Source organism: Xenia sp. Carnegie-2017, unplaced genomic scaffold (genome assembly GCF_021976095.1).
Source record: "Xenia sp. Carnegie-2017 unplaced genomic scaffold, XeniaSp_v1 HiC_scaffold_2, whole genome shotgun sequence".
Lineage (NCBI taxonomy): Eukaryota > Metazoa > Cnidaria > Anthozoa > Malacalcyonacea > Xeniidae > Xenia > Xenia sp. Carnegie-2017.
This window is the reverse complement of record NW_025813482.1, coordinates 2,716,272-2,741,000: the sequence shown is the minus strand read 5'-3', so window position 1 is coordinate 2,741,000 and position 24,729 is coordinate 2,716,272. Positions and strand designations below refer to the sequence as shown.

Sequence of the window (24,729 nt, the reverse complement as noted above, 5' to 3'; positions counted from 1 at the left end):
ATAAGGCATGTGTTTTGAAGAAAATATAGCATACCTTGCTGTCATTGTTTATAAATGTGTTTATAAAACCTGTTTGCTTTACAGGAAGAACCGTTAAACATTGTGCACACTGTAAAGTGCGAAGATTGCAATGAGACCATGACAGTGGCTCAAACTAATGAACATGCACGTATTGTTATAGCAAGACAGCTGACGTTTGTGAAAATGATAAAGGAAGGTAGATTTTGGTGTAACCAGTGGCAGAGACTAAGAAGATGGCAGCTGTCCTCTCCCCCTTTAATTTTTTTTTAAAAATTTTAACCAACTTTAAAAAACGCAAGAACGTTTTCATTTCAGAGGTTTTCATATTAAATACAGTAATAAGCATGTAATTTAGCTAAGGGGGTGTTTACATGAATCCGGAATGAGTTTCGATCCGGAATGAACTCATTCCACTTTAAAAGAAATCCTATTGCATGTTTACATGAATCCGGAATGAGTCACAACTCGATCCGGATCAAGTTCATTCCTAGTTTCATTCCGGATCGAAATTTACTTTTTATCTCATGTAAACGCGAATTGAGTTTCATTCTGGAATGATATTGTGATTAATGACGAAGCACGCATGTGCCATGGTTATTGTCTTCTGGCAAATTGTAGCTCGTAAGTAAATAAAGAGGCTAAATGGGTTAAAATGAGTGCGAAGAAAAACAACAATTAGTTTCATGTAAACACGGATTGACATCACGTTTCGATGGGGATTGAAAGTCATTCATTCAAAACACCCTGCAACTCAGAGTTTAGGTTTACCCTGCAATGAAGTACATTGTCCAGATATATGGTGTGTATTCGGAACGTTCTGAAAATGTCAAGGTTTTATTAGTAATATTTTCTTGTGTGGTAGCATCAAGTTACTCAAAAAAATGACATATTTCATCACTAATTAAAACCCTAACTTTAATATACTTCATCTTTTAAGCTAAACAAGCAAATAAAACTAGTGAAGACAAGTGTTTTTTGCCAAAAATATTTATTGCAGAAAACGTCTTTTGTTAGAGGCGTAGATGTTATGTTAGAATTAATTGTTATGTTTTACCAAACATGGAACTGTTATTGTATCATTTATCAGTGTATATTTTTTATTTGCATATTTTCTAGAAGCTGGTAATTTACCATTTATTAAGATTTCTTAGTATTTAGTCATTAAAACTTGACTTTTATAATGAATAAGAATTTGAACCACATTTTTCAGGAATATTTCAGATTATTACTGGATTCGTTTTTGCCTGTCGCTTCCCACATTTCGTCAAGTGTCCGCCACTGGGTATAACCTTGTGCTGCAGCAATTATCCTGATATAAATATACCTTTAACTCTCATAATTTCTAACATAAATCATGTTGCCTACTCTTATGCTGCATTCTTGTGCTATTGCTCAAATGTTAGAAAGTTTTTAAATGTGATTTTTCCATCATTTTTTCGTTAGGAAAAGTTGCAGAGATGAGTAATCTACCTATTTCTGGAATAGGTTATGATAATTAGCTATGATTTTGAAATTTTATCAAGTCAGTGATACTGTCTGAAATTTTTAAGCGTCCATGAATACGTCAATTTATTTACTTATGTTAGCTGTGGATGCGATAAAAACTATCTTTCCCTGGCATACTTTAAATACATTAAGATACTTCAGTTTTTTTGCAATTAATTTAAATTTTATTTGCAATAAAACGGAAATATTACAGTTTTTAATTGTCGTATAAATTTAATTTTAATGTTCTTTTTCGTATTATGTTTTATTTTGTATTTAATGAAATTGTCGCCTGGTCAAGTATTGCCTCTAACCTTTTTCCTAACCATAGAGTATGCGTTATATTCTATTGCTTCGTTATCAAAACACGAAAGATTAAAATCTGATTTCGAAAAAGAAAATATTTGTTTGATTCATTCGTGGAATGTCCATAGTTGCATCTTTTGTTATCTTAATTCTCCTTTATTTTTTCACAGCGTCCTTCTTTGTCGCGTTCTTCAATTGTACGCTAATTGGTTATTTAATAAATAACCATTTTTATTTCGGCGCCGATTTGGTTATATCAAATAACCAATTGTACGCTAATTGGTTATTTAATAAATAACCATTTTTATTTCGGCGCCGATTTGGTTATATCAAATAACCAATTGACAAAATTTCGTTATTTAATAAACAACCATTTTTATTTCGGCGCCGATTTGGTTATATCAAATAACCAAATAATTTTGTTACACTTGGCACACTTGAGATGACGTAACGTTCGTGTTCTACTTACCCTCTCCCGCTGTGGAAAGTTATGAAACATGGCTTCCGGTTTAATATTATACACTGATTTAAGCAGAAAGCGCGCAAAACAAGGCATGGCGGATAATACAAATAATATTTCGATAAGGCTGACAGAAGCGATAGGAAGGGTAATCACGCAAACTTTGGGTACAAGAGAGGTAAATGAGCGAGTTATTTCGCATTTAGTTTATATCAATCCAACAGTAGTCTGTCTTTGTTTATTTGAAACAAATTTAACAGATAAGCGTTGAGCACGAGACAAATGATCCACTGGTCATTCAAACCTGTGGCTTGCTACATAAAATTAAAGATATTTCGTTGATTCAGATTTAAGTATTTTTCTCAATCAGCCGGCATCAACGGCTGATGACATCCCCAGCCAAAACAGTTCTAATTCTAGTTCTATTACAGTCCAGCCTGTCCAGGTACGTTGACTTTTTACAGCTGACCCCTAGGTTACTAACTTACTATGTGCCTGGTCACTAGAGATGCTTTCCAGAGACACTCTTTTGTTAACATTTTTTTATTTCTCAAAGTTTTAATTTACATGATTAAAAGGAGCAAAACATAATTGTGATATACACAATGTTTTCTCTGTAGCAAAGAATTCCAGCTCAAGGTATATATTTATAATTTTTTTGGCCATCAAGGTTAGGGTTGATGCTATGCTTGTCAATGTTTCATTTGATTGTTTAGATAGTAATGACTGAAAATATACAAGATTTACATGAAAGGTATCATTGTATTCCTCTAAATCATGTTTTCTTTGAGATATACTTTTTTCTTTATGCACATAAATTTGTGCATTTTAATGTTGGATATCTCAGCATATGAGTTAGTATCCTCAATAGTCAGTTTATTGATAATTATCTTGGTATAGAAAGGACGTATAAAATGCAAGTTGTGCTTCTTTTCTTTCAGAGGTGAAAATGATATTAACAGAAGGGCTGGCCGACCTAGGAAGAGAGTTAGCAAAGAACATTTGTTGAACCTTCTTCAACTGAAAGTTCCTATATGTGGTATTGCAAGACATCTTTCAGTGTCAAGAATTACCATTTATATATATATGGAGGAATACTGACTAAGTGAAACTGTTGAAGTAAAAGATGGAGAAGATGTGTTTACAGCTATGGCTGATTTAACACTTGTTGCTGACAAGGGATGTGTATGATTTAAAACAGTTTCACTAACAGCATCACTCTTTTCATCTTTAGGTTGGTTACCAATTCCTTTTACACTCTTTCAGTAAAATAAATAATACAGTCATTAAAAAGTTTTGAGAACAGTTATGACCATTTATCTCATATATAATTTTTGATTTCTACTACAAGATAATGCCTAATACCTCAATGAGATCATCACAGTCATCATCATCTGAGATGAAAACAGTCGATACAGGATTGATTTTAGCCACTATGTATAGACATCCTTGGGATGAATTTGAGATGACATCTGGCCCATTCCACACAAAAGATCTTGATATTTGTGGGGAAGTCAACTGTTTTGTCCCCTTTGTTATATTAAAACACATCTTTAATAAGTACATGTTTTCATTGTTTTGTTTTCGTTACATATAACTTAAATTAATAGCAAAATTACAACAATGAGCAATGCAAACACCTTATATTCATGAATGACATACCCCAAATAATCATGACAGAACTTCTCCTGGCTGAAGGTTAAATGCCCTAGAGAATACACTAGAAATTTCTTTTGCAACTTCTACAGCCCCCCAAGCAGAGTTAATGGAAACTTTCCCTATCAAGCACATTTCTGCAAGATGTGCTCTTTTATTACCTCGTGGAATAGGAATGTTGAAGGTTTGATCTGTTGGTGGTAAACAAACAACATCCTTAGTGTAAACTTTTCCTCTTTTAGGAAGGCATCCAGAAGATTGTTTTCTTTTCTTTTTGCCAGTTACTCCACCAAAAAGTGAAGGCAGTTGCCTTGTCTAAGAAGTAATTTAAACTTTTAATAGATTGCTTAATCATGTTTGACTTTTAATCCCAAACCATAATATACAAAGTAAATAAGACATTGCTTATGCCTACTGGCATTGACAACAATTCAACTTTGGAAACTCATATTTTGGCACTGCAAATTACTCATTTGACGACAACATAATATAAACTCCTGATAGCATACATGTGATAAATGTAATGTGGTTATTAACATTGTCAATGTTCATCAATGAATATCTGATTCACATTGATAATTTATTATAAAAAAGCTTACCACACTGAGGTGACAACTTGAATTTGATGCCTCCAAATATGTTTGAGCTGGAATTCTTTGCTACAGAGAACACATTGTGTATATCACAATTATGTTTTGCTCTTTTTAATCATGTGAATTAAAACTTTGAGAAATAAAAAAATGTTAACAAAAGAGTGTCTCTGGAAAGCATCTCTAGTGACCAGGCACATAGTAAGTTAGTAACCTAGGGGTCAGCTGTAAAAAGTCAACGTACCTGGACAGGCTGGACTGTAATAGAACTAGAATTAGAACTGTTTTGGCTGGGGATGTCATCAGCCGTTGATGCCTGCTGATTGAGTAAAAATACTTAAAATCTGAATCAACGAAATATCTTTAATTTTATGTAGCGAGCCACAGGTTTGAATGACCAGTGGATCATTTGTCTCGTGCTCAACGCTTATCTGTTAAATTTGTTTCAAATAAACAAAGACAGACTACTGTTGGATTGATATAAACTAAATGCGAAATAACTCGCTCATTTACCTCTCTTGTACCCAAAGTTTGCGTGATTACCCTTCCTATCGCTTCTGTCAGCCTTCTCGAAATATCATTTTTATTATCCGCCATGCCTTGTTTAGCGCGCTTTCTGCTTAAATCAGTGTATGATATTGAACCGGAAGCCATGTTTCATAACTTTCCACAGGGTAAGTAGAACACGAACGTTACGTCATCTCAAGTGTGCCAAGTGTAACAAAATTATTTGGTTATTTGATATAACCAAATCGGCGCCGAAATAAAAATGGTTATTTATTAAATAACCAATTTTTGTGAATTGGTTATTTGATATAACCAAATCGGCGCCGAAATAAAAATGGTTATTTATTAAATAACCAATTAGCGTACAATTGGTTATTTGATACAACCAAATCGGCGCCGAAATAAAAATGGTTATTTATTAAATAACCAAATTTTGTCAATTGGTTATTTGATATAACCAAATCGGCGCCGAAATAAAAATGGTTATTTATTAAATAACCAATTAGCGTACAATTGGTTATTTGATATTACCAAATCGGCGCCGAAATAAAAATGGTTATTTATTAAATAACCAAATTTTGTCAATTGATTATTGATATAACCAAACTTATGCTAGTCCAAAAAATGGTTATTTGAAATAACCAACCTATTACGTTTGGTTATTTAATAAATAATGAAATTAAACATTAAAAATTCCGTAAATAATAAAGAAACACTTCGCGCCCCATATTTATTGTTCAACGTTTATTTTACATTGGTTAAATTACCTCTACATTTACAAGGTTTACTGACGTATAATGTAGTATTTGTTTCTTTACCAAATATGGTTACTTAATACTAATGGTATGACAGGAAAATGTTAGAAAACTATAAAAATATTGTCGTGATTACTCATAATAAAATATCTCTCAATAATATAGTTATTTAATAGCACTTGACTTAAGTGTTTAATGATGGGGAGAATATAAAAGCATATGTTAACATGAGGAGCTATTTATGAAACAAAGTGAAATGAGAAATACAGAGATTAAATCGGTAAAGTTAAGTTAAAAAAGTTCAATATCCTTAGACTGAAGACTTTCACAACATGATCCCTTCCCCGCCCCCCTTCCTCGATGATATGCGGCCAATTTAAAAGATGCTATCGCAAAAGGACTTAAAAGATTTAACGCAAAATTAAAGACTTACCGCAAAAATTTATTGCATTCATGATATGTAAATGGTGATTTTTCTACATAATTTACAACAAAATAAAATTAAATTCATGAAGATGGTTTGAACATTGAACTGGCAGAAAACCGAGTTCTATTTGTGAAAATCGAAATTCGTAAATTTAAATGCCTACTGACCCGGTGTAAATGATGGCAACTAAATTTTTTATTTACACAAAAAAAGATTAGCTAATTGTTTGAAAAAACAACAGTTAGTTGCTATGGTGGTCATACAAAGAAAATACACAGTGCATAAATTGCTTTTCATCAATATTTGTTTGGTAAAAGAAGTTTTTATGTTAAGATGTTATTGGACTGATTAATGTACTAACAGCATTTACAAGCAGAAGATTGGAGTTATGTTGCAATATGATATGCAAATTAATTGTTAATGAAAAATTGCAGTCATTTTAAAAGACAATTTATATATTTGATTGTCATCAATAAGTAAGTGAACGAATAAACAACAATTGGCAACAACAATATATCAAGAAAGCTCACAGCCTTACAAGAGGGGATCTCCTGGACTCCTGGCACAGTTCAGGTTCGATATCTTAGTTCATTAAAAATGCTGTACATAAGGGCGTTAGTTTAGTTTGTATCTTCAAACTGACATTGAAGATGTTCTAGCAGGATCTCTCTTTAATACGTACTTTGACATGTTTTTATCAGTTTCAGTAGCTATTTGTCCTATTTTACCATCATAACGAATTTAATATCCTTTTTAAATAGAGCGCTTTAATGAAACGTTAAAATTTCGTCATTAAATACAGATTTAATTAGATGTACTTATAGTAGCATATTTTTACAGAAAAATGGCAAAAAACTTCAAAACTATTCCAAATTTGAAACTAAACAACGATTATAAAATCTTAATATGAATTAAATAATTTCAAGAGCTACTTTAAGTCGCACTTTATTCTTTTGTACGCCCATTTGTTGGGGATAGAACTGATTTTGATAATCATTATGGTTTATTAATGTCCGTCATGCAAAATTGGTTTAGTGTGAAATGTGAACGCATCCTAAAAATATATTATTCAAATCTGCTAGTTAATTTTTGTAACTGGTTCAATTATCGTTATTATTCTGCAGTTACTAATATTACTGAGTTGTATGATCATTTTGCAATTTTACAGAGTTATTTGCTCACCATGGATAAGAAAGATGACATCAATATGGAAAGTAAAATTGATAAAAACAGGTTTGCCACCATAATGTTTGAATATTTTCTATCATTGCCAGTAAATTGGAGTACATCTTTAGCATATTAAATCGTGATAATTTTTCATAAAAAAAGCGACGTATAATGGTGCTTTTATTAATACTGCATATTATTTATTGGTGCTTACTTATAATAGGCTAATACACATAAACACCTGCTTTGATAGAATACATATGAGTAAAACCCTGACAGCTCGAGCTGCTCGCTAACTCGAAGTAAATTTAATTTTCCATGGATTTGATAGCACGGTTTTATATAGTAATTTACTGTGGTAAACTTGAAGTCAATGAATTCCTCATTAACTCGAACAAAATTCAATTTTCCTTGGTCAAATTTCCAAAAAGCTAACGAGTAAACCTTTTGGGTTAAAATTTTACAAGTCGCGAGCATTAATTCGATTTAAACAACAAGACATAAATAAACTCTACAAAAACTCATTATGAACAATCTTCTTCAAAAGCGTTTCAACTTTCATGGCACTGATCTAGGTATCTAGCTTATTTATTTCGTTTTTATATAAAGTATGGATATTTCAATGTGTTTTAATCGCACTTGAAATATGTGTCTATTTTTAGTTTTAGCCCACATTTGTAAATGAATGAGTAACACTTTAAATTCGAGATTTACCATAACACCCTCGCAAACTTAAATATGCACTAACTATAGAACAGTTCATTTCTTTTTGCATTCTCAAGACATTGACGTTTTGTAATGACCAATTTATATAGACGTTCCATTGCATAGTAAGAATTTGAATTATTAAGAATATTTGCTTGTATGTTACATCAACCGGAACTTCCTATTGCTGTGAAGTGCTAATTGCATGAAATTCTGCATAGGTATTTCATCCAAAAGCTGTCACTCAGGATACGTTTACACTATACTGGATTCGCTCATCACGCCATCTTCATTTGCTTTAAAGGGTTAACTGTTCGGAGTAAAAGCTTTTTAAGCTGATGGATTTAGTCTATTTGATTGTGCTTCTGACGTTGAACAATTTCACTGCCTTTTAATACAAAGAATATTTAAATTGCTACGATAGCAAACCGGTATAGTGTAAACGGTGACTCAGGCAACTAAAGTATATTTATAAATTTGCAGCAACTCATTACACAATATGAGGTAACTTTCTTCATAAATCCGACATCACAAAAACTTCAATACCTTAAGAATACAAAGAGATATAACGAAACTGTTTTAGAAAGCCCAAAGCGAGCTCTTTTCAATAAAACTATAGTTTTGATAGAAAAATTTTTGTTGTACAGGCCTTAATTTAAGAGTTCGAGTTTTTGGGGTTGTATACTGTGTTGCAATAGCATATAATATAGTGCAGAACTGTGGGGGTTGAATAGATATAATGGATATCAACTTTCGTCAAATTGTATGATTTTCTTAACTCAAGATTTGTATTATGTCAGCAAGAGACACGATTTTCCAAAGCTATATTTCCACTTTATTCCAAAGCCATCATCAGAGAGACATAATATAAATCCTAACACGGTTTTTTACATGCACATGAAAAACATGTGACTTGGACGAGATTTGAACTCGCACCTTCGGGTACTAGTCCGCCGCTCTACCTGTTGAGCTACCAAGCCCACTGGGATTGGAGACGAGTCAAATCTCTTAAAACTACGTATGGACGAAATGTTCTCGCCACGATAGCAGTTACTGCATGGCACCGTGTTTCGACTTTATTCCAAAGCCATCTTGAGAGGGATTATACATAATATAAATCTATATTTATATTATATAAATTTATATTATGTATAATCTCTCATAATATTTCCACTTTATATTCAACGTATTTATACTGCTGAATGAATGTTTACAAGCAAGCATGGTCATAAATACTTGTTACGGGAAAATGACGTCAGCAATTAAAAGGAACAGTTTGAAAGTGTGAATAAGGGCCTGTTCATACGAACCCGGTTAGCCAGACATCCCACGGAGCGAGCCAAATATTACCTCGCTTTCATATAAAAAATTTTCTCAAATATCGCGAGTTAAAAAATAATATGGCACATCATAGACCTGACTTTTTAATATTGTATTGGTTTAAGCTGTTCATATAGTCTGTGTAAATGAATTCTACTAGGTCATCAGCGTAGGTCGTGTCAAGAGAGAGCATAGTGCGCAAGTTAGCCACATGTGTACGTCTTGTTGCGAGGAAAGCCACAGAGAACGACTTTAAAAAAATTTTTTACTTTAATCCTACTCATTAAGGCGCAAATTTCTTGCTGAGAAACTTCAGAAGGACATTTCACTTCTAAGAGATAAGTCAATAATAAATTTAACCATATTTTGTTTTTTGCGACTTTTTTCTAGCGTATATTATTATGTCTCAAGATAGATCAGAATCACCGGCTTCTGAGCACGCGGCCTCCTGTTCTCTTACAAACAGCGAGGAAAATTTTCTTTCAGTGCTCAGAGTAATACAGGCAAGTATGTCACAAACCAATGACTATTTAAAGGGTATATTTGAGGAACGCAGGACCGTCGAGAAACGGTCTCATGATAGCGACACGGTATACTTAGATGAAGCCGAAAATGGTGCGCAACCAGCTTCAAAGAGAGCAAAGTCCGCTCCAAAGTCTGGGCACACTCTTGAGGACAATGATCCGTTAATAATGGAGCAAAATGCTTTAGATGTTAATCATAAAATTAACGAATCTGACGAACAACCTGATGAAACTTCTGACACGTTGAGTATATTTGGGGGAGGGGCAGAATTTCAGGAGATAGATGATGAGGTTGACAATGATAATCTCTTCGAAAATATAGCTCAAGTTTTGTCTTCTAAAGAGCAAACCGGGCCTCCTAATACAGCGTCTCTCGCGAAAATTATTAATTCCAAACTTGCAAATGATTTTGATGTTTCTAAATTGAAAGAAAAATTAAATAAATACAAACGACCTGAAAATTGTGATCAAATGTTTGTACCAAGAGTAAATCAGGAAATATGGCAAAAAAGGAAGCCATTTGCCAAAAAGGCTGATATTGAAATGGCCTACAAGATAGCCTGATAAAAGGACTATCAGGACTAGTAAATTGGATTAACACATTACTCGTCTGTAGGGGAAGTGAAACCATTCCGGATTACAAATCCATAATCCCACAATTGCTTGATACTACAGTACTATTTGGCCACGTATGCAAAGAGCTCTCTTATTAACGTAAAGAGGCCATTAGCCCTATCCTTCATCCTGATTACAAACCACTTTGTTCACGGGCCCAAAAAGTTGGACCTTTGCTCTTTGGGGATGATTTAGCTAAGAAAGCACAAGACATTAGGGCTTCAAGCAAAATTGTATTTAACTTAACTTCCCAGTGAGGCCATAGTTTTAACAAACGTTTTTCCCCTGGTTTTGCACAACCTCAGGGAATCAAGTCTTTTTTATCCCAGAGAGAAAGGACACAGTTTCCTCCCAGGAAAAACCAAATTTACCAGACTCGAAAATCATCCACAAAAAAATAGAAGAATTAAAACATCAGGTAAATAATTTCTTGTCTTTATTAAATATGAATTAATGCCTTATTTGACTGGAAAACTGCTTCTTCCCAGGCAGGTCAAATCTCAAAATTTTATAAGGAATGGAAAAAACTTACATCAGATTCAGACACTTTACAAATGATTTCAAGGGTTAAGCTTGCATTTACCTGCATAGATCCTGCTCAGCACCAATCTTCTTTAAATATGCTTCCAAAGGAAGAAGCCAACCTCATTGATTCAGCTATCTAAAGCTCATCTCATAAAACTGTTGGATTGCATCATTAGACATAAAAGATGCTTATTATAGCGTCCCAATCCATTCTAATTTCCAAAAACTTCTAAAATGTTCATATAACAGTAATCTATACAAATTTACTGCTTTCCCCTATGGACTCTCTTCTTGCCCTAGGAAGTTCACTAAACTGATCAAACCCGTACTAGCTTCGCTACGGATAAAAGGGCACATTGTTTGGTTTATATTGATGACTCATTTCTAATGGGTCGCACGTATGACCACTGTATTGATAATGTCGTTGAAACATTAACATTATTAGAGAAACTTGGTTTTGTCATCTACCCTAGTAAGTCGGTATTTATTCCAACCCAAGAAATAGTTTTTCTTGGTGTTTTAATCAATGCACAAACAATGACAGTATGATTTACAACTGAGAAAAAAAGCAAACTTATGTCCCTTATTACAACAATGCTGGCCTCTGAGGCAATTGACATAAGATCTATTGCCCAAGTAAAGGCTATATGGTATCAAGTTTTCCTGCTGTAGAATATGGACCACTTTACTATCGCAAACATGAAAAAGATGAAACCATAGCGTTATCGAAAAAAAAGGGGAACTCCCAAGCCTCCATGATTATTTCTAAAGAAGCTAAGACTGAATTGCATTGGTGGCTTGAAAATTTACAGGGATGTTTTGAAAATATTTTGACACTCTCAGTTGACTTGGTACTTTATTCTGATTCCTAGATGACTGGCTGGGGGGGGGGAGGCTCTTGAGCACCAATCAACAGGAGGAAACTGGTGCAAACAGGAGATTATTGATCACATTAATATCCTTGAGATGAAAGCCCCTTATTGGCACTTAGATGTTTTGTTTCAAGTTTAGCAGGGAAACATGTCAAAATAATGATTGACAACAGCACAACGGTGTTTGTCATAAACAATATGGTTACTAGCCACAATGACAAGTTACATGCTTTGGTGGTAGATACTTGGGAATTTTGCATGTTAAATAAGATTAAACTTACAGCTGCCCATTTACCAGGGTCAACTAATATTGTCACAGATAGAGGATCCAAAAAAATATACCGTGAAGGTGAATGAATGTTAAACCCATGCCATATTTGAAAAGCTCTGCAAATGTTTTATTTTAAACCTGAAATTGATTTTTTTGCCTCACGACTAAACAAGCAAGTCAAGAAATACTGCTCATATCAACCAGACACGAAAGCAACTCATGTTGATGCCTTTTTCTATTCCATGGAAAAATCTAAGGTTTTATTGTTTCCCTCCTTTTATTTGTATTTTACAAGCAATTCAAAAAATTATGCAAGAACAAGCAACGGGCATCTTTGTGATCCCGAATTGTCCAACAAAACCCTAATACCCATTGATTAAACCCCTGCTAGCACGGGCACCATATGTATGCCATCCCTCTCACACACTTCTACATCTACCAGCTGTGCCAGAGGAGATACACCCCCTCGCCAAGAAGTTAGAACTGAAAATTTGTTTTGTATCCGGCAACAACTTACTGAGTTAGGTGTATCGGAGAGATCATCTGATGTAATCATGGCCTCTTGGAGGACGGAAACAAATTCCCAGTACCAAACATATATTACAAAATGGGACCAGTTTTGTAGCGCTACAAATAGTTTTAATCCTCAGTTTTGTAGCGCTACTAATTTTTAATCCTCAAATTTCAGAAATTACTGATTTTCTTTCCGAACTTTTTCACTCTGGTTTATCGTATTCGGCAATTAATTCAGCCCGTAGTGCCCTATCAGCCTTGTGCAGGACAAATGTTCATTCTATACTGTTTGGGCAGCACCCACTAGTCAAACGTTTCATGAAGCGCATATTTGAAATGAAGCCAACTTTACCTCCATATAACTCTATTTGGGATGTTAATGTCGTTTTTGATTATTTAAGGAAACAACCCAGAATGCAGGATTTAACCTTAGAAGACCTTACATGTCGTTTAGCATTTCTGCTTTACATACTAAGTGGAGAAAGGGGTCAAAGTATTCATCTCCTTAATATAAGAAACATGGTTCTATCAGTGGAGAAATGTGTCTTTGTAATTCAAGAAAAAATCAAACAAACAAGGGTGGGACACCATATTCCACCAATTGTTTTCGAGGCTTACCCTCATGAGCCTAAGCTCTGTATCGTTCGGCACCTAACGGAATACATCAAGCGAACAGAGAATTTACGAAGTCAAGAGTGCCAAAAACTTTTGATAAATTATGCGAAACCGTACAAACCGGTCTCGCGTGAGACAATATCGCGGTGGTGCAAGACAGTGTTATCAGCGGCTGGTATTAATACAAAGGAATTTGGCTGTCACAGTATCCGAGTCTACATCTTGTGCAGCTCATAAATTAGGAGTTGCTGGAATTGTTGTGTTTTCTCTTAATGAAAAAATTAAAGCCTGATTCCATTGTCCACTGTGAACTCTCATGCAACTTGACACGACCTAGACTGATGACGTAGTAGAATTTAAAAATTAAACAAGACTTATCTTAAGTTGAAGTTTAATTTGAATTCTACGAGTCATTAGCCGGGAGTGGAAGAGTTGTACGCCCGAACCCATTGTTTTACAATCACTCCCACCCAACTCTTCCACTCGAACAATGATTTCAGATTGTCTTTGAAATGTGGCTAACTTGCGCATGCGTATGCTCTCTCAAACAACTCTACCACTCCCGGCTGATGACTCGTAGAATTCAAATTAAACTTCAACTTAAGATGAGTTTTGTTTAATTTTTTAATTAAACTTGAAATCATGCCATTATTCAAGCGTATAATTAGTTTTTTTGGCCTAAATTCCGGTTTCACTCCATTGGTCTTTATTTTGGAGAGCGTTCTAGCAAACTCATATGGAAAATTTATGATCTACCGTCTCCTATAGCCGAGATCTCGGCAACCGGGCCAGTTTGCAGTTTTTTAAAACAACAGACTATTTGTTGATCGAACCAATTTTGACAAAGTTTTAAAGACCTTGATCCGAACCTGTGTATACATGATTTAATCAACAAATGTTTTTTCCCACATTATCGAGTAATGAACATCACAACGTTTAATATAAGAATTATCTCCGTATAATCATAAAACACTACTGTTTGTATGATTTGAGCAAAAATGAATGAAATAAGATACAAAACAGGATTTTTCCTGACGATAGTTAAACTTTTACTGTTTTTACTATCATTTAACATAAATTTAAATTTAAATTTTATTTAGTTCAATTTTCTCTAGCATTTTAAAATTCATGTTAAAGAATTTTTTGCAAACTCTGTCATACCTAACCGACCCACTATCACGTATTCAATTATTTTATTAGTGAAGCACATACGATATTTGCGTGGCTACTAATTGAATAGAAGGAATCATGACTTTGGTGTAACCCTAAGTTGAAACTGCCTTTAGATGTATTTCAATCTGCACTTAAATAAAACGTAATGAACTAAATGAAGGTTGCTACAAAAATATTAAATTTGCTGCGTAACGTTAAACACATACTTGCTCACCCAATGAATAATTTTGAATTTCAGATTTCAGAGAAATGACAAGCATGACATTCCACCTTTTTCTGAGATACGGCCAGAAGTCAATTATAAATTCTTTGGGTACTTTTTATTGTTGCAAAAGATACTTATGCTTTTACTTGAAAAAGCTTTTAAAATAATGGCAAGTTTTCTTTCACGGAGACCACTTCATGTAATATTCTTTATTGTTCTGGTTGCCATAGCACTAACTACAGGATTTTTCAAGCTGGAAATAGAAGAAAACGTAAAGTATTTGTTTTTACCTGAAGACAGTCAAGCATTACATGAAATTAGGAAAGCAAGATACCTTGGGTTTGAACTAGAATTTCGAATGGAAGAAGTAATCATTTTGCCTAAGGAAAACAGTTCTGTTCTTTCTTATGAATGTTTATCAGAGATGATGTCTTTGCACAATATGATAACAAGCATAAAAGGATATAGTCAACATTGCTTTAGGTTCGACCAAAACACAGGATGTGTTTCGACTAACCTGCTTGAAATTTTTGATTTTCAAATGAAAAACTTGATGAACGTCTCTTCAAAAATACATGCAACGCTAAAGAACAACAGTTTTCTCATGGCAAATGGAAGAACATTAAACGAGAATTTCAATACTATTTTTGGAAAATCTGCATCGCCTCTTACAAATAATTCAACAAATGCCTTACGAATGGTCTTTTACATGAACGAATATTTAAGAAAAAGTAAACAACGGGAAGACATTCTAGAGTGGGAAAAAGAATTTCTTAAAGTGTCTTTTTCGTTTTCAAAAAACACAACGTGCTCCAAGGTATATTTTGCAGCTGAAAGAAGCCTTGATGATTCTGTGACAGATAGTACTAGCTCTGATATTACATTATTTACAGTAACATTTGTTATTATGGGGCTTTTTAGTGGAATAGTTAATGGCAGAGGTGGTAATTTACAGTTCGGACATCAATTGTTAGGATTTGCTTCATTGATATGCATATATTTAGGTATAACAGCTGCATTTGGCTTTCTAATGTATATTGGAGTTCCGTTTGTAAGTTTAGTTGGAGTTTTACCATTCTTGGTTGTTAGCATTGGTGTTGATGATGTATTTATTATATTACATGAACTTGATGTAATGTCTCGTAAGGATATCCCAGCTTTATATATGCTAATAGGCACTATGGTTCGCAGTGGTCCAACCATCACCATAACAACACTGACAGATCTAGTTGCTTTTGCCGTAAGCTGCCGTTCTCTTTTCCCCGCAATCCGCTTTTTCTGTACCTACGCAGCACTGTCAATATTCGCAGCATTTATTATGATCATGACAGTTTTCATTGCCTGCGTTTGGTTTGATATCAAAAGAATCAACTCTCAACGCATGGATATTCTACCATGTTTCATTGCCTCACCTAAAATACTTCGTTGCTCGGGATCTAAGAAATTTGATTTCAGCTTCGTTCTGACACGACTGGGAAAATTCATAACAAGTAGATTAGGAAAAATTACTGTTTTGTTGGCGTCCGCGCTTCTTCTATCCACTGGAATTTACGGAGCAGTTAATATTGATCAAAGTTTCAGCAGACAACTTTTAACTACTAAAGATTCACAGTTTCGTAAATTCTTGGACGTCTATGAAGAAAATTTTCATCTTAATATTGAAGTTAATATAATTTTTCCTGGAAAAAATCAGTCAAGCGTTGAAATTCAGGACGTTTACATGCAGGCTGAAAATGTTGTTAGAAATAATAAACATTTTATTGCGAAATCTGTATCATGGCTGCACGAATATTTGTCTTGGGCAAAGAAAAGTAATTTGGACATTAACAAAAGTAGAATATTTCATGAAAATTTGAGGCATTTTATTGCATTACCAGAATACAGACGTTTCTCACAAGACGTAAAGTTTTCAGAAGATAAAAGCCATATAATAGCATCAAGAATGTTGATATACTCCAAAAGTAATGCTGATTCCATTTTTCAGCGAGACATGATGACCAGTCTTAGGGATGACTTATCACTTTTTCGTGTGAACGCATTTGCTGCGTCGTTGCCATTTATATACTTTGAACAGTATGCCCATGTTTTAAAAGAAACAATCACCAACTTAATTGTCGCTGCCATTTCAATTCTCTTCATATCACTAATATTTCTGAATCATTTCTCCGTCATATTTTGTCTTTTATTGGGATTTTTTGCTTTAATATTTGAACTTTTCGGAGTGATGTACTTTTGGAATGTATCATTAAATTCAATCTCCATGATTATTCTAGTCATGGCACTCGGCTTTTCTGTCGACTACAATACTCACATTGCTTATCATTTTGTTACATCAAAAGCGACGTCACCTGAATTACGTGCAATCGATGCTCTACGCAATATTGGTGGAAGTGTTCTTCTGGGTGGCTTGAGCACCTTTCTGGGAATGTTGCCGACAGGGTTTGCTTCATCAACTGTATTTCAAATTTTTTTCAAGATGTTTGTTGGGATTGTAGGACTTGGTTTGTTTCATGGCCTGATAATATTACCAGTTTACCTAACAATTGTAGGAAAAGTCTGTGATTTCCGTGAAAAGAACCTCACTACAATAATACAGAGATGGTCAAGTTCTTGGCGCAAGCGCAAAGTTAAAAGAAGTCACCTTTCTGGCTCACTAAAAATCACTGAAAAGACATTAGGTAACATTCCTATTGCAGTTACTGGGATAAGTTGCCGTTTTCCAGGAGGAGCAAATTCAAAGAATGCTTTTTGGAACATGCTTGTTGAAGGTCGTTCCGGCCATGGATCTTACCCTACAAACAGACCAACTTCTAAGAACTTTTTGGAAGATTTCAATCCAAATAAAGACATTCCAGGCAAAAATTACGTTGTAAAAGGAGCTTTCCTTGACCACATCATTGGATTTGATGCTCATTTTTTTGGAATATCTTCAATCGAAGCTCAATCCATGGATCCCCAACAACGCATGCTACTTCATGTAGTATATGAAGCAATTGAAGATGCTGGAATTTGTTTGGAGGATTTGCAACAATGTAGGACAGGTGTTTATGCTGGAGTCATGAACTTGGACTACAGTGCACTTATTTTGGATAAATCAAATGCTCGAAACATTAATCAATTTGCTTCCACGGGATCTGCTTCATCCATCATTGCTAACAGAATTTCCTTTTGTTTAAATTTAACTGGTCCAAGTTTAACTGTCGACACCGCTTGTTCGTCTTCATTGGTTGCTCTTGATTTGGCTTTTAATCATCTTCAAACTGGTGAATGTGATGTAGCTATTGTTTGTGCACCCAATTTAATTTTTGACAGCGGAAATTTCCACCTGGCATGTTGTAAAACTCAACTGCTGGCACAGGATGGTCGATGTAAGTGTTTTGATGTTAAAGGAGATGGATATGGTCGAGGTGAAGGTGTAGCTGCTGTGATTATAAAGTCTACAGAGTCTGCTTTAGTTGACCGGGATGAAATTTACGCTGAAATTCTTTCATGTGGAGTAAACAACGATGGTCAAACTGAAAGTACAATTACTTCACCAAGTGATATTGCTCAAGGCCATTTGTTTAGAAGAGTGCTTGAAGAATCGGGTTTGTCGAAAGATGACATACAATACGTGGAGGCTCATGGAACTGGTACAGCAGTAGGTGATGTTGTGGAGATGGCGTCATTGGCATCAGTTTATGGAAATAGCAGCAATCGAATTCTTCGTGTAGGCTCAGTGAAGTCAAATATTAATCACACCGAATCCACGGCTGGCTTAGCTGGTTTGATAAAAACTTGTCTTATGATAAAATATGGCCAGTTTGTGCCAACTATTAACGTCGAGGAAGTGAAATCTCAACTGAGAATTCCAGAAAGAAAAATGATGGTGCAAGTTTGCAGTGAAACATGGAAAACCAACAATAGTGCACCAAGAGCTGCTGCAGTTTCCTCGTATGGATTTGGTGGTACAAACGCTCATGCAATACTAAAAGAAGTTACAAAACTGCCAGCTGCTGTGTTGCCCACTCGGTCGATAACTCATCGAGTAATGACATTATCTGCTGCTTCAAAAAATGCTTTGATTGAAATGGCGAAAAAAATGTGCAGTTCGCTTAAAACATTGGCTGAGGGCGATGAACTTTTAAAAGATAATATTTGCTACTCCTTGAATGAAAGGTACTCACTTCATTCCCATCGTTTAGCTCTTGCTTTTGCCGATATAAATGATGCAGCAATGGCTTTGGAGAAATTTTCTAAACAAGACAGAAGATGGGAAGAATTAGTTGCTGTTGGTCAAATTACTAATAATCACAAAAAGGTTGCTTTCTTGTATGGGGGACAAGGATCTCAGTGGTATGGGATGGCAAGGGAAATGATAAAACAAGAGTCAGTATTTAAGGAAAGCATTAAAAAAATTGATGTTCTATTAAAACAATATAAAGCCACATGGTCCTTGATGCACGAGCTTTCCCAGCCCGAAGAAATGTCTCGTCTTCATGAAAATCCGATTGGACAAACAGCATTGTTTGCTGTCCATGTGGCAATAACTGAACTGTTTAAGTCTTGGAATTTAATACCTTCAGCTGTTATTGGTCACAGCCTTGGTGAAATATCAGCAGCTTGGGCATGTGGTGCTTTGCATTTAAGGAAAGCATTGCAATTAGTTTTATTTCGATCACAGTTACATGAGCAGTGTTCTACAACTGGTTGCATGGCTGCCATTGGCCTTTCATTTGAAGAAACAAGAAGAATGCTAAACGTGCTTAAATTAGAAAATCAAGTTGATATAGCAGCTGTCAACAACCCTAGAAGCGTCGTACTTTCCTGTGGAAAAGATTTGATGGAACAGGTAGAAACTCATGTGGCAAGCACCATGGATAATTTATTCTTTAAAAAGTTGCAGACGTCACGGGCTTATCACAGTCAAGAAATGGAGAAAATTAAAGAAGCATTTTTCCGTAAAACTTTTGCTTTTAATGTGCACCAAAAAGAAGGCAAAGTTCCTTTTTTCTCTACTGTGACAGGGACTCAGTTGTCTGGTCAAGAACTTTCACTTGAACATTGGTGGAAAAATATCCGTCAAACAGTTTTACTTGAGCCTGCATTACGAGTCATGTTTTCTAACGGCTATCACTTCTTTGTTGAAATTAATGCGGCACCACAGATTTCTTATCATGTTCGACAAACATGGTCAAATTATCAAAAATCACAGTCTAACAGAACAAACAATTTTGCTGTGATTCAAACTATTCCAAAACGTTCGGTAAAAAAACAGCACTTGTCTTTTCTCCAAAATTGTGTTTGTCAGCTTTTTGTAAACGGCGTTTCTCTTTCATGGCATAACATACAAGGCTCTGGGTCTAAAACGTTTTTCCGGCGACCAACATATCCATGGCAAGAGACTGAATTTTGGTTCCGCGAAGAGCCTCGTATTGATTGTGTTACTTTCCTCCAGACAGAAAATCAAAAAAAAAGTCAATCATATATCACGGAGACATCCGTCCATCCTCTACTTGGAAAGATTGTGCCAACTTTGGCATTTACTGGTTTAAAAGCATGGGAATCTGAAATCACCTTACATGACGTAGATTATATTGAAGACCACAAGTTTGTAGACCAAGATATTCCTATCGTACCTGGTGCAGTGTTTGTTGAGATGATCTTTGCCATGTCAATTCATTTATTGCCAGGTTTAGCACCACATGTTGAGAGTTTGAGCTTTGACAATCTGCTCACATTATCCAACAATGATTCTCTTTTATTACGCACTCGTCTTTTGCCTTATGAAGGAGGAAGCCACCAATTTCAAATCACAAATGTTTACGAGAAAGATAGCGAGGTTGTTCTTTCCACTGGATCGCTAACAATGAATGCTAACTGCAATTTCAAAGAAGAAGGTAATATATTTTTTCATCTGATGTAACTCATTTACAGACTGTATCTGCGCATGCTCAGTACTATCTCCTAAAGTATTTTAGGTACGGCGACGATCTTTAGCTCATGTGAAAGCTTTTGTTGAGAACTTTAAGTTGAGATAGCTCAGTTTTCATTTAGAAATTGATCTATCTATCTAAAAGAGTTATTAGATCATTTTAAATGATCTTTATATTGCTAACAGAAAGTTTGTGTGGGCTATATATGTTTAATCATTAACACGTTAATATCATGTTGCAGATAATATTCAAGGAGACAATAATCGTGAAATTGAAAATTTCAAATTGGGAGCGACAAGATGGAGTCAAAAAAACTTTCAAATTGAACGTGATAAGAAAGGTTTTCGCTTTGGACCGAAGTTTGACTTAATCAAAGATGCATGGTTAAAGGATACACAAGTCCTTGCTCTTATTTGCCCTACGGATGAAATCATAGAAGAATGTCCAGCTCATTTCATTCACCCCACAATAATTGATGCCTGTTTTCAAACGGTTCTTCTTTTCAATACACTAAAAGGAAAAATGGTCCCAAAGAAAATCAATCAACTTACTGTGCTTCGTAGACCTCAGTACTTTAAGCATCTATATGCTCTCACTACAATCGTTGAATATAAGGAGAATTTAGATTGCAAGATCATTCTGATAGATAGTATTGGAAGACCCATTTTAGTTATCGGAAAAATGGTTTTTGCTGAAATTAGATCAACAGCTGCGGAGCCAACTTTTGAAAATTCCCTACTGAGATTACAGTGGGAAAAATTGGTTTCTACACCAGCTGACTACAGTTATCATAACGTTTGGCTCATCATAAAGGATCAAACTAAGTTTAGTGAGCAATTTGTCCAAAATATCCCAGAAGAAGACAACGTGAAAATTGTCGAAAAACTGGATACATTTTCCGATATCATAGATGCAACCCTTGAAAAACTCAAAACAGATAAAGAAAAGTTGCTGGTGCTTAATTTTATGCCAGTGAATGCAAGAGGTTTTGATTTGCAATCATCTAACTTTGACGACATTCATGGTCATACTTTCGAAAGCTGTCTCACAGTTTCTAAGGTAGTTTGTAAAAAAGAGGCTTACATGAAGAACATTCGAATTATTTTTGTTACTTCAGGGGCAGTTACATTTTCAACCGATAACGTAAATTCAAATGCCAACAAATTAACGTCATTTCCATGGGCGTCATCAATCCTTGGCTTTCGAAGAAGCTTACAGGAAGAGTATCCAAATTTGAATTCTTATATAATAGATTTACCATGCAGTCCATGTAAAGACGATTTTCAACAATTGGCAAAAGATGTGACGAATATTCATTTGGAAGAAGAAATTGCATATAGGAATGGCGAACGCTATGTTAACCGAGTTAAAAAAATGGATGAATGGGGTAATGGACACTCAACGACGAAATCGTCTCCTCTTATAAAGAATGGAAAAAGGCAACCATTTCAAATAGTGTTGCATTCAGCGAGATTTTTTCTAAAAGAAATGACAGTGACACAAAAAAATGAAGAAATAAAACAAACCATTGAAGTATACCATGTCGCTACTGCTCTTCAAAAGCCTTGGAAAAAAGCAAAACTATCTGATTATCTGAGTTTTTCTGGAAAATTACTTTCAGAAAAAATGGAATGCCGTCTTGTAACTGGTTTTTGCAAAGTTGGTGACCTTGCAACTTTCATTGACGCTGAAAAATGCTGTTTCGCAGATATCAAACCTTGTTTAAACATTCAACAAGCAACTTTACTCAGTTTACCTCTGGCTTGGGCATACTACCTTCTTAAAAATATTTTGACACTGTCAAAAGAAGAGACTGTTCTGATATATCATCAAAATCAAAATATTTCTTACATCATTGCATGTGTGGCAATTTCCATTGGTGTTCGGCCTGTATGCTATGTTAACAATGTTGCAAATACAAAGATAATGAAAAGCAATAAAGATTTAACAGTTCTCACTGACATCGAAATTTTAAGAGACGACTTTGGAACAATTGCATTTGATGCTCTGTGCATTCCTAGCAACTTAGATAGTTTTGTGACTGGCAAATTTGTGGAGCACCTGAAACCTGGAGGTAGCGTGGTTCTTGTGAGTGAAAATGAAGAGGAAAAGATGAATTTGGCAATTTATAGCAGAGATATGAATGTCATAACGAGCAGTCTGAAATATTCTATTAAAAATTCTCAGCTCTTTTCACAGATCCTTGATAGCTGCTTTACCGCTTTAGAAACTTGTCAAGGTTTGCAACAGATGTTAAATATACCATATTTTGATGAAAGTATCTTTAACTTGATCAGTGACTCCAGTGATGGAGTTCTCAGTTCTAATGAAAGAAATAAAGAAGGCCTGTATACAATCTCAATGCAACCTGACATTCATCCAGAAAAATTTAATTTTTACAATCAAGCATTGGATGAAAACGGCTTCAAGCATGATCGTTCTTATCTTGTGGTTGGAGGAGTTCGTGGATTTGGATTTGAAGTTGCCAAATGGATGGTTTTCAATGGAGCAAAAACAGTCATCTGCACCGCCCGCTCTCCTCCCAATCAAGAAAAACTTGCTGAACTTCAGAGTTTACAGAAGGAGACATCTTCGAATATTATTGTTCGACAAACAGATGTCACATCGATAGAGCAGATGAAACGTCTTGCAAAAGAAATGGAAGATATGCCTCCCTTAGCTGGAATTATCTTCTCTGCGATGGTTCTAGCTGATCAACTTCTTTGTGATGCTGACTTAGAAACATGCAAAAAAGTGGTCGAGACAAAAGTTAAAGGTATAAGTTTAATGAATGTGAATTCTGACCATAAGCTGTATTGTAATAAAGCACTTTTGCAGGAAACCTTTTCCTATGTAATACTAATGTCCTTTGGGACTCACTAAAATTGCTTCGACATAGCAAATTTAGTAAGAGATTTAAACTGATCATTCATCTTTGTCGAAGATCATTTGCAAAACTGGTGTTTTGTTTTAAACAGATGCATAAAATGGAGATAAATATAATAATTTTATATCAGAGTTGTTCAATATTGATACTAATTTATGTTTTCCTTGCAGGCAGTGTGATCCTTCACGAGTTTAGTCTTTCAATGGACCTTGACTTCTTCATCATGTTCTCTTCAGTCTCTGGAGCTCTTGGAAATGCTGGTCAGATAGCATATGCTGCAGCAAACACGTTTTTGGACGAAATTTGTGAATATCGTCAGCAAAAATTGGATCTGCCGGCTTTGTCGATTGCATGGGGTCCAATTGCTGGTGCTGGCGTTCTTAGTAGAAAAGTGAATGTTTTGCCGGTACTTGAGTCATATGGACTTACCTCTATTCATTATAAAGCAGGTATATAACATCACTTGACCGATGGTCTATTTAAATAATCCCAAAATCAAAAACTTTATGTAATCCGCTTGTCAAAAATGTCAGGATTAATTCTTCAATTTTCATACTTACAATACATGAAATGATTAATTTGCAGCTTCTATACAAGTAATACTTCGAAAAAGAAAGTTTAATTGAGTTAATACGAAACGTTTGTGCACTCATCAATTAAGTGTATATTGCTGACAAGCCAAGTTAGTTGTAACAATTAGTATGCTATTATTATCTATTGTCAATGCATTTTGTATGAACCTTCATAAATGAATAATTAGAATAAACATTTTAAAAAATTAGAGTGGGATCAATAACAATTTTCACTGGTTTGTTATTTGTAGCTGCATTAATTTATTGCAATATAACAAAAATATTAAAATGCTCAAAGGTTCAAAGTTTCAAAGAGAAAGAAATTCTAACTCATCTTATAAGTTCATCTTCCACAGGTTTTAAAAAATGGCATCGAGATCTTAAAAAGCATGTAAAAGTAAAATATGTGAATGCCGCATTTTTACTGATTTTAAAAGGCAATTCTCTCCCGATCATTATTATACAAACTAACCTAACAATAAAATAACCATTAAATCTTTACATTTTTGCTTATGAATTCTCTATAGCCATCAAATACTTAGAGCGTCTTCTCTTTGGAGAGGGAACAATTGCTTCTGTTTGTGTATGTCCAGTAAACTGGGAAACTTATCTACAAAATCACTATTCCTCACGACTACAAATT

General features: G+C 34.7%; 2 protein-coding genes across 9 annotated transcripts; one reads left to right on the top strand and one right to left on the bottom strand.

Annotated features, from left to right (window-relative positions):
* The first annotated feature begins 2,217 nt into the window (after nt 1–2,217).
* Nucleotides 2,218–3,581, top strand: LOC124439951. Of its 2 annotated transcripts, XM_046990259.1 has the most exons (4): nt 2,629–2,717; nt 2,893–2,911; nt 2,989–3,026; nt 3,214–3,581. In XM_046990259.1, exons 1-4 carry the CDS (start codon nt 2,659–2,661, stop codon nt 3,371–3,373), a joined length of 276 nt encoding a protein of 91 aa, XP_046846215.1. In that variant the 5' UTR covers nt 2,629–2,658; the 3' UTR covers nt 3,374–3,581. The 2 variants fall into 2 exon arrangements, with proteins under 2 accessions (XP_046846214.1, XP_046846215.1); XM_046990258.1 differs by lacking the exons at nt 2,629–2,717; nt 2,893–2,911 and adding an exon at nt 2,218–2,450.
* On the bottom strand, nt 2,800–5,134 carry LOC124439950. Of its 7 annotated transcripts, XM_046990257.1 has the most exons (6): nt 5,032–5,134; nt 4,763–4,837; nt 4,528–4,587; nt 4,090–4,243; nt 3,935–3,980; nt 3,567–3,802 (listed from the first exon to the last, which is right to left on the bottom strand). In XM_046990257.1, exons 1-6 carry the CDS (start codon nt 5,113–5,115, stop codon nt 3,787–3,789), a joined length of 435 nt encoding a protein of 144 aa, XP_046846213.1. In that variant the 5' UTR covers nt 5,116–5,134; the 3' UTR covers nt 3,567–3,786. The 7 variants fall into 7 exon arrangements, 6 of the variants coding, with proteins under 6 accessions (XP_046846213.1, XP_046846208.1, XP_046846210.1 ...); XR_006946506.1 differs by adding an exon at nt 2,800–3,248 and having other exon boundaries at nt 3,638–4,243; XM_046990252.1 differs by having other exon boundaries at nt 3,935–4,243.
* Between the last annotated feature and the right edge of the window lie 19,595 nt (nt 5,135–24,729).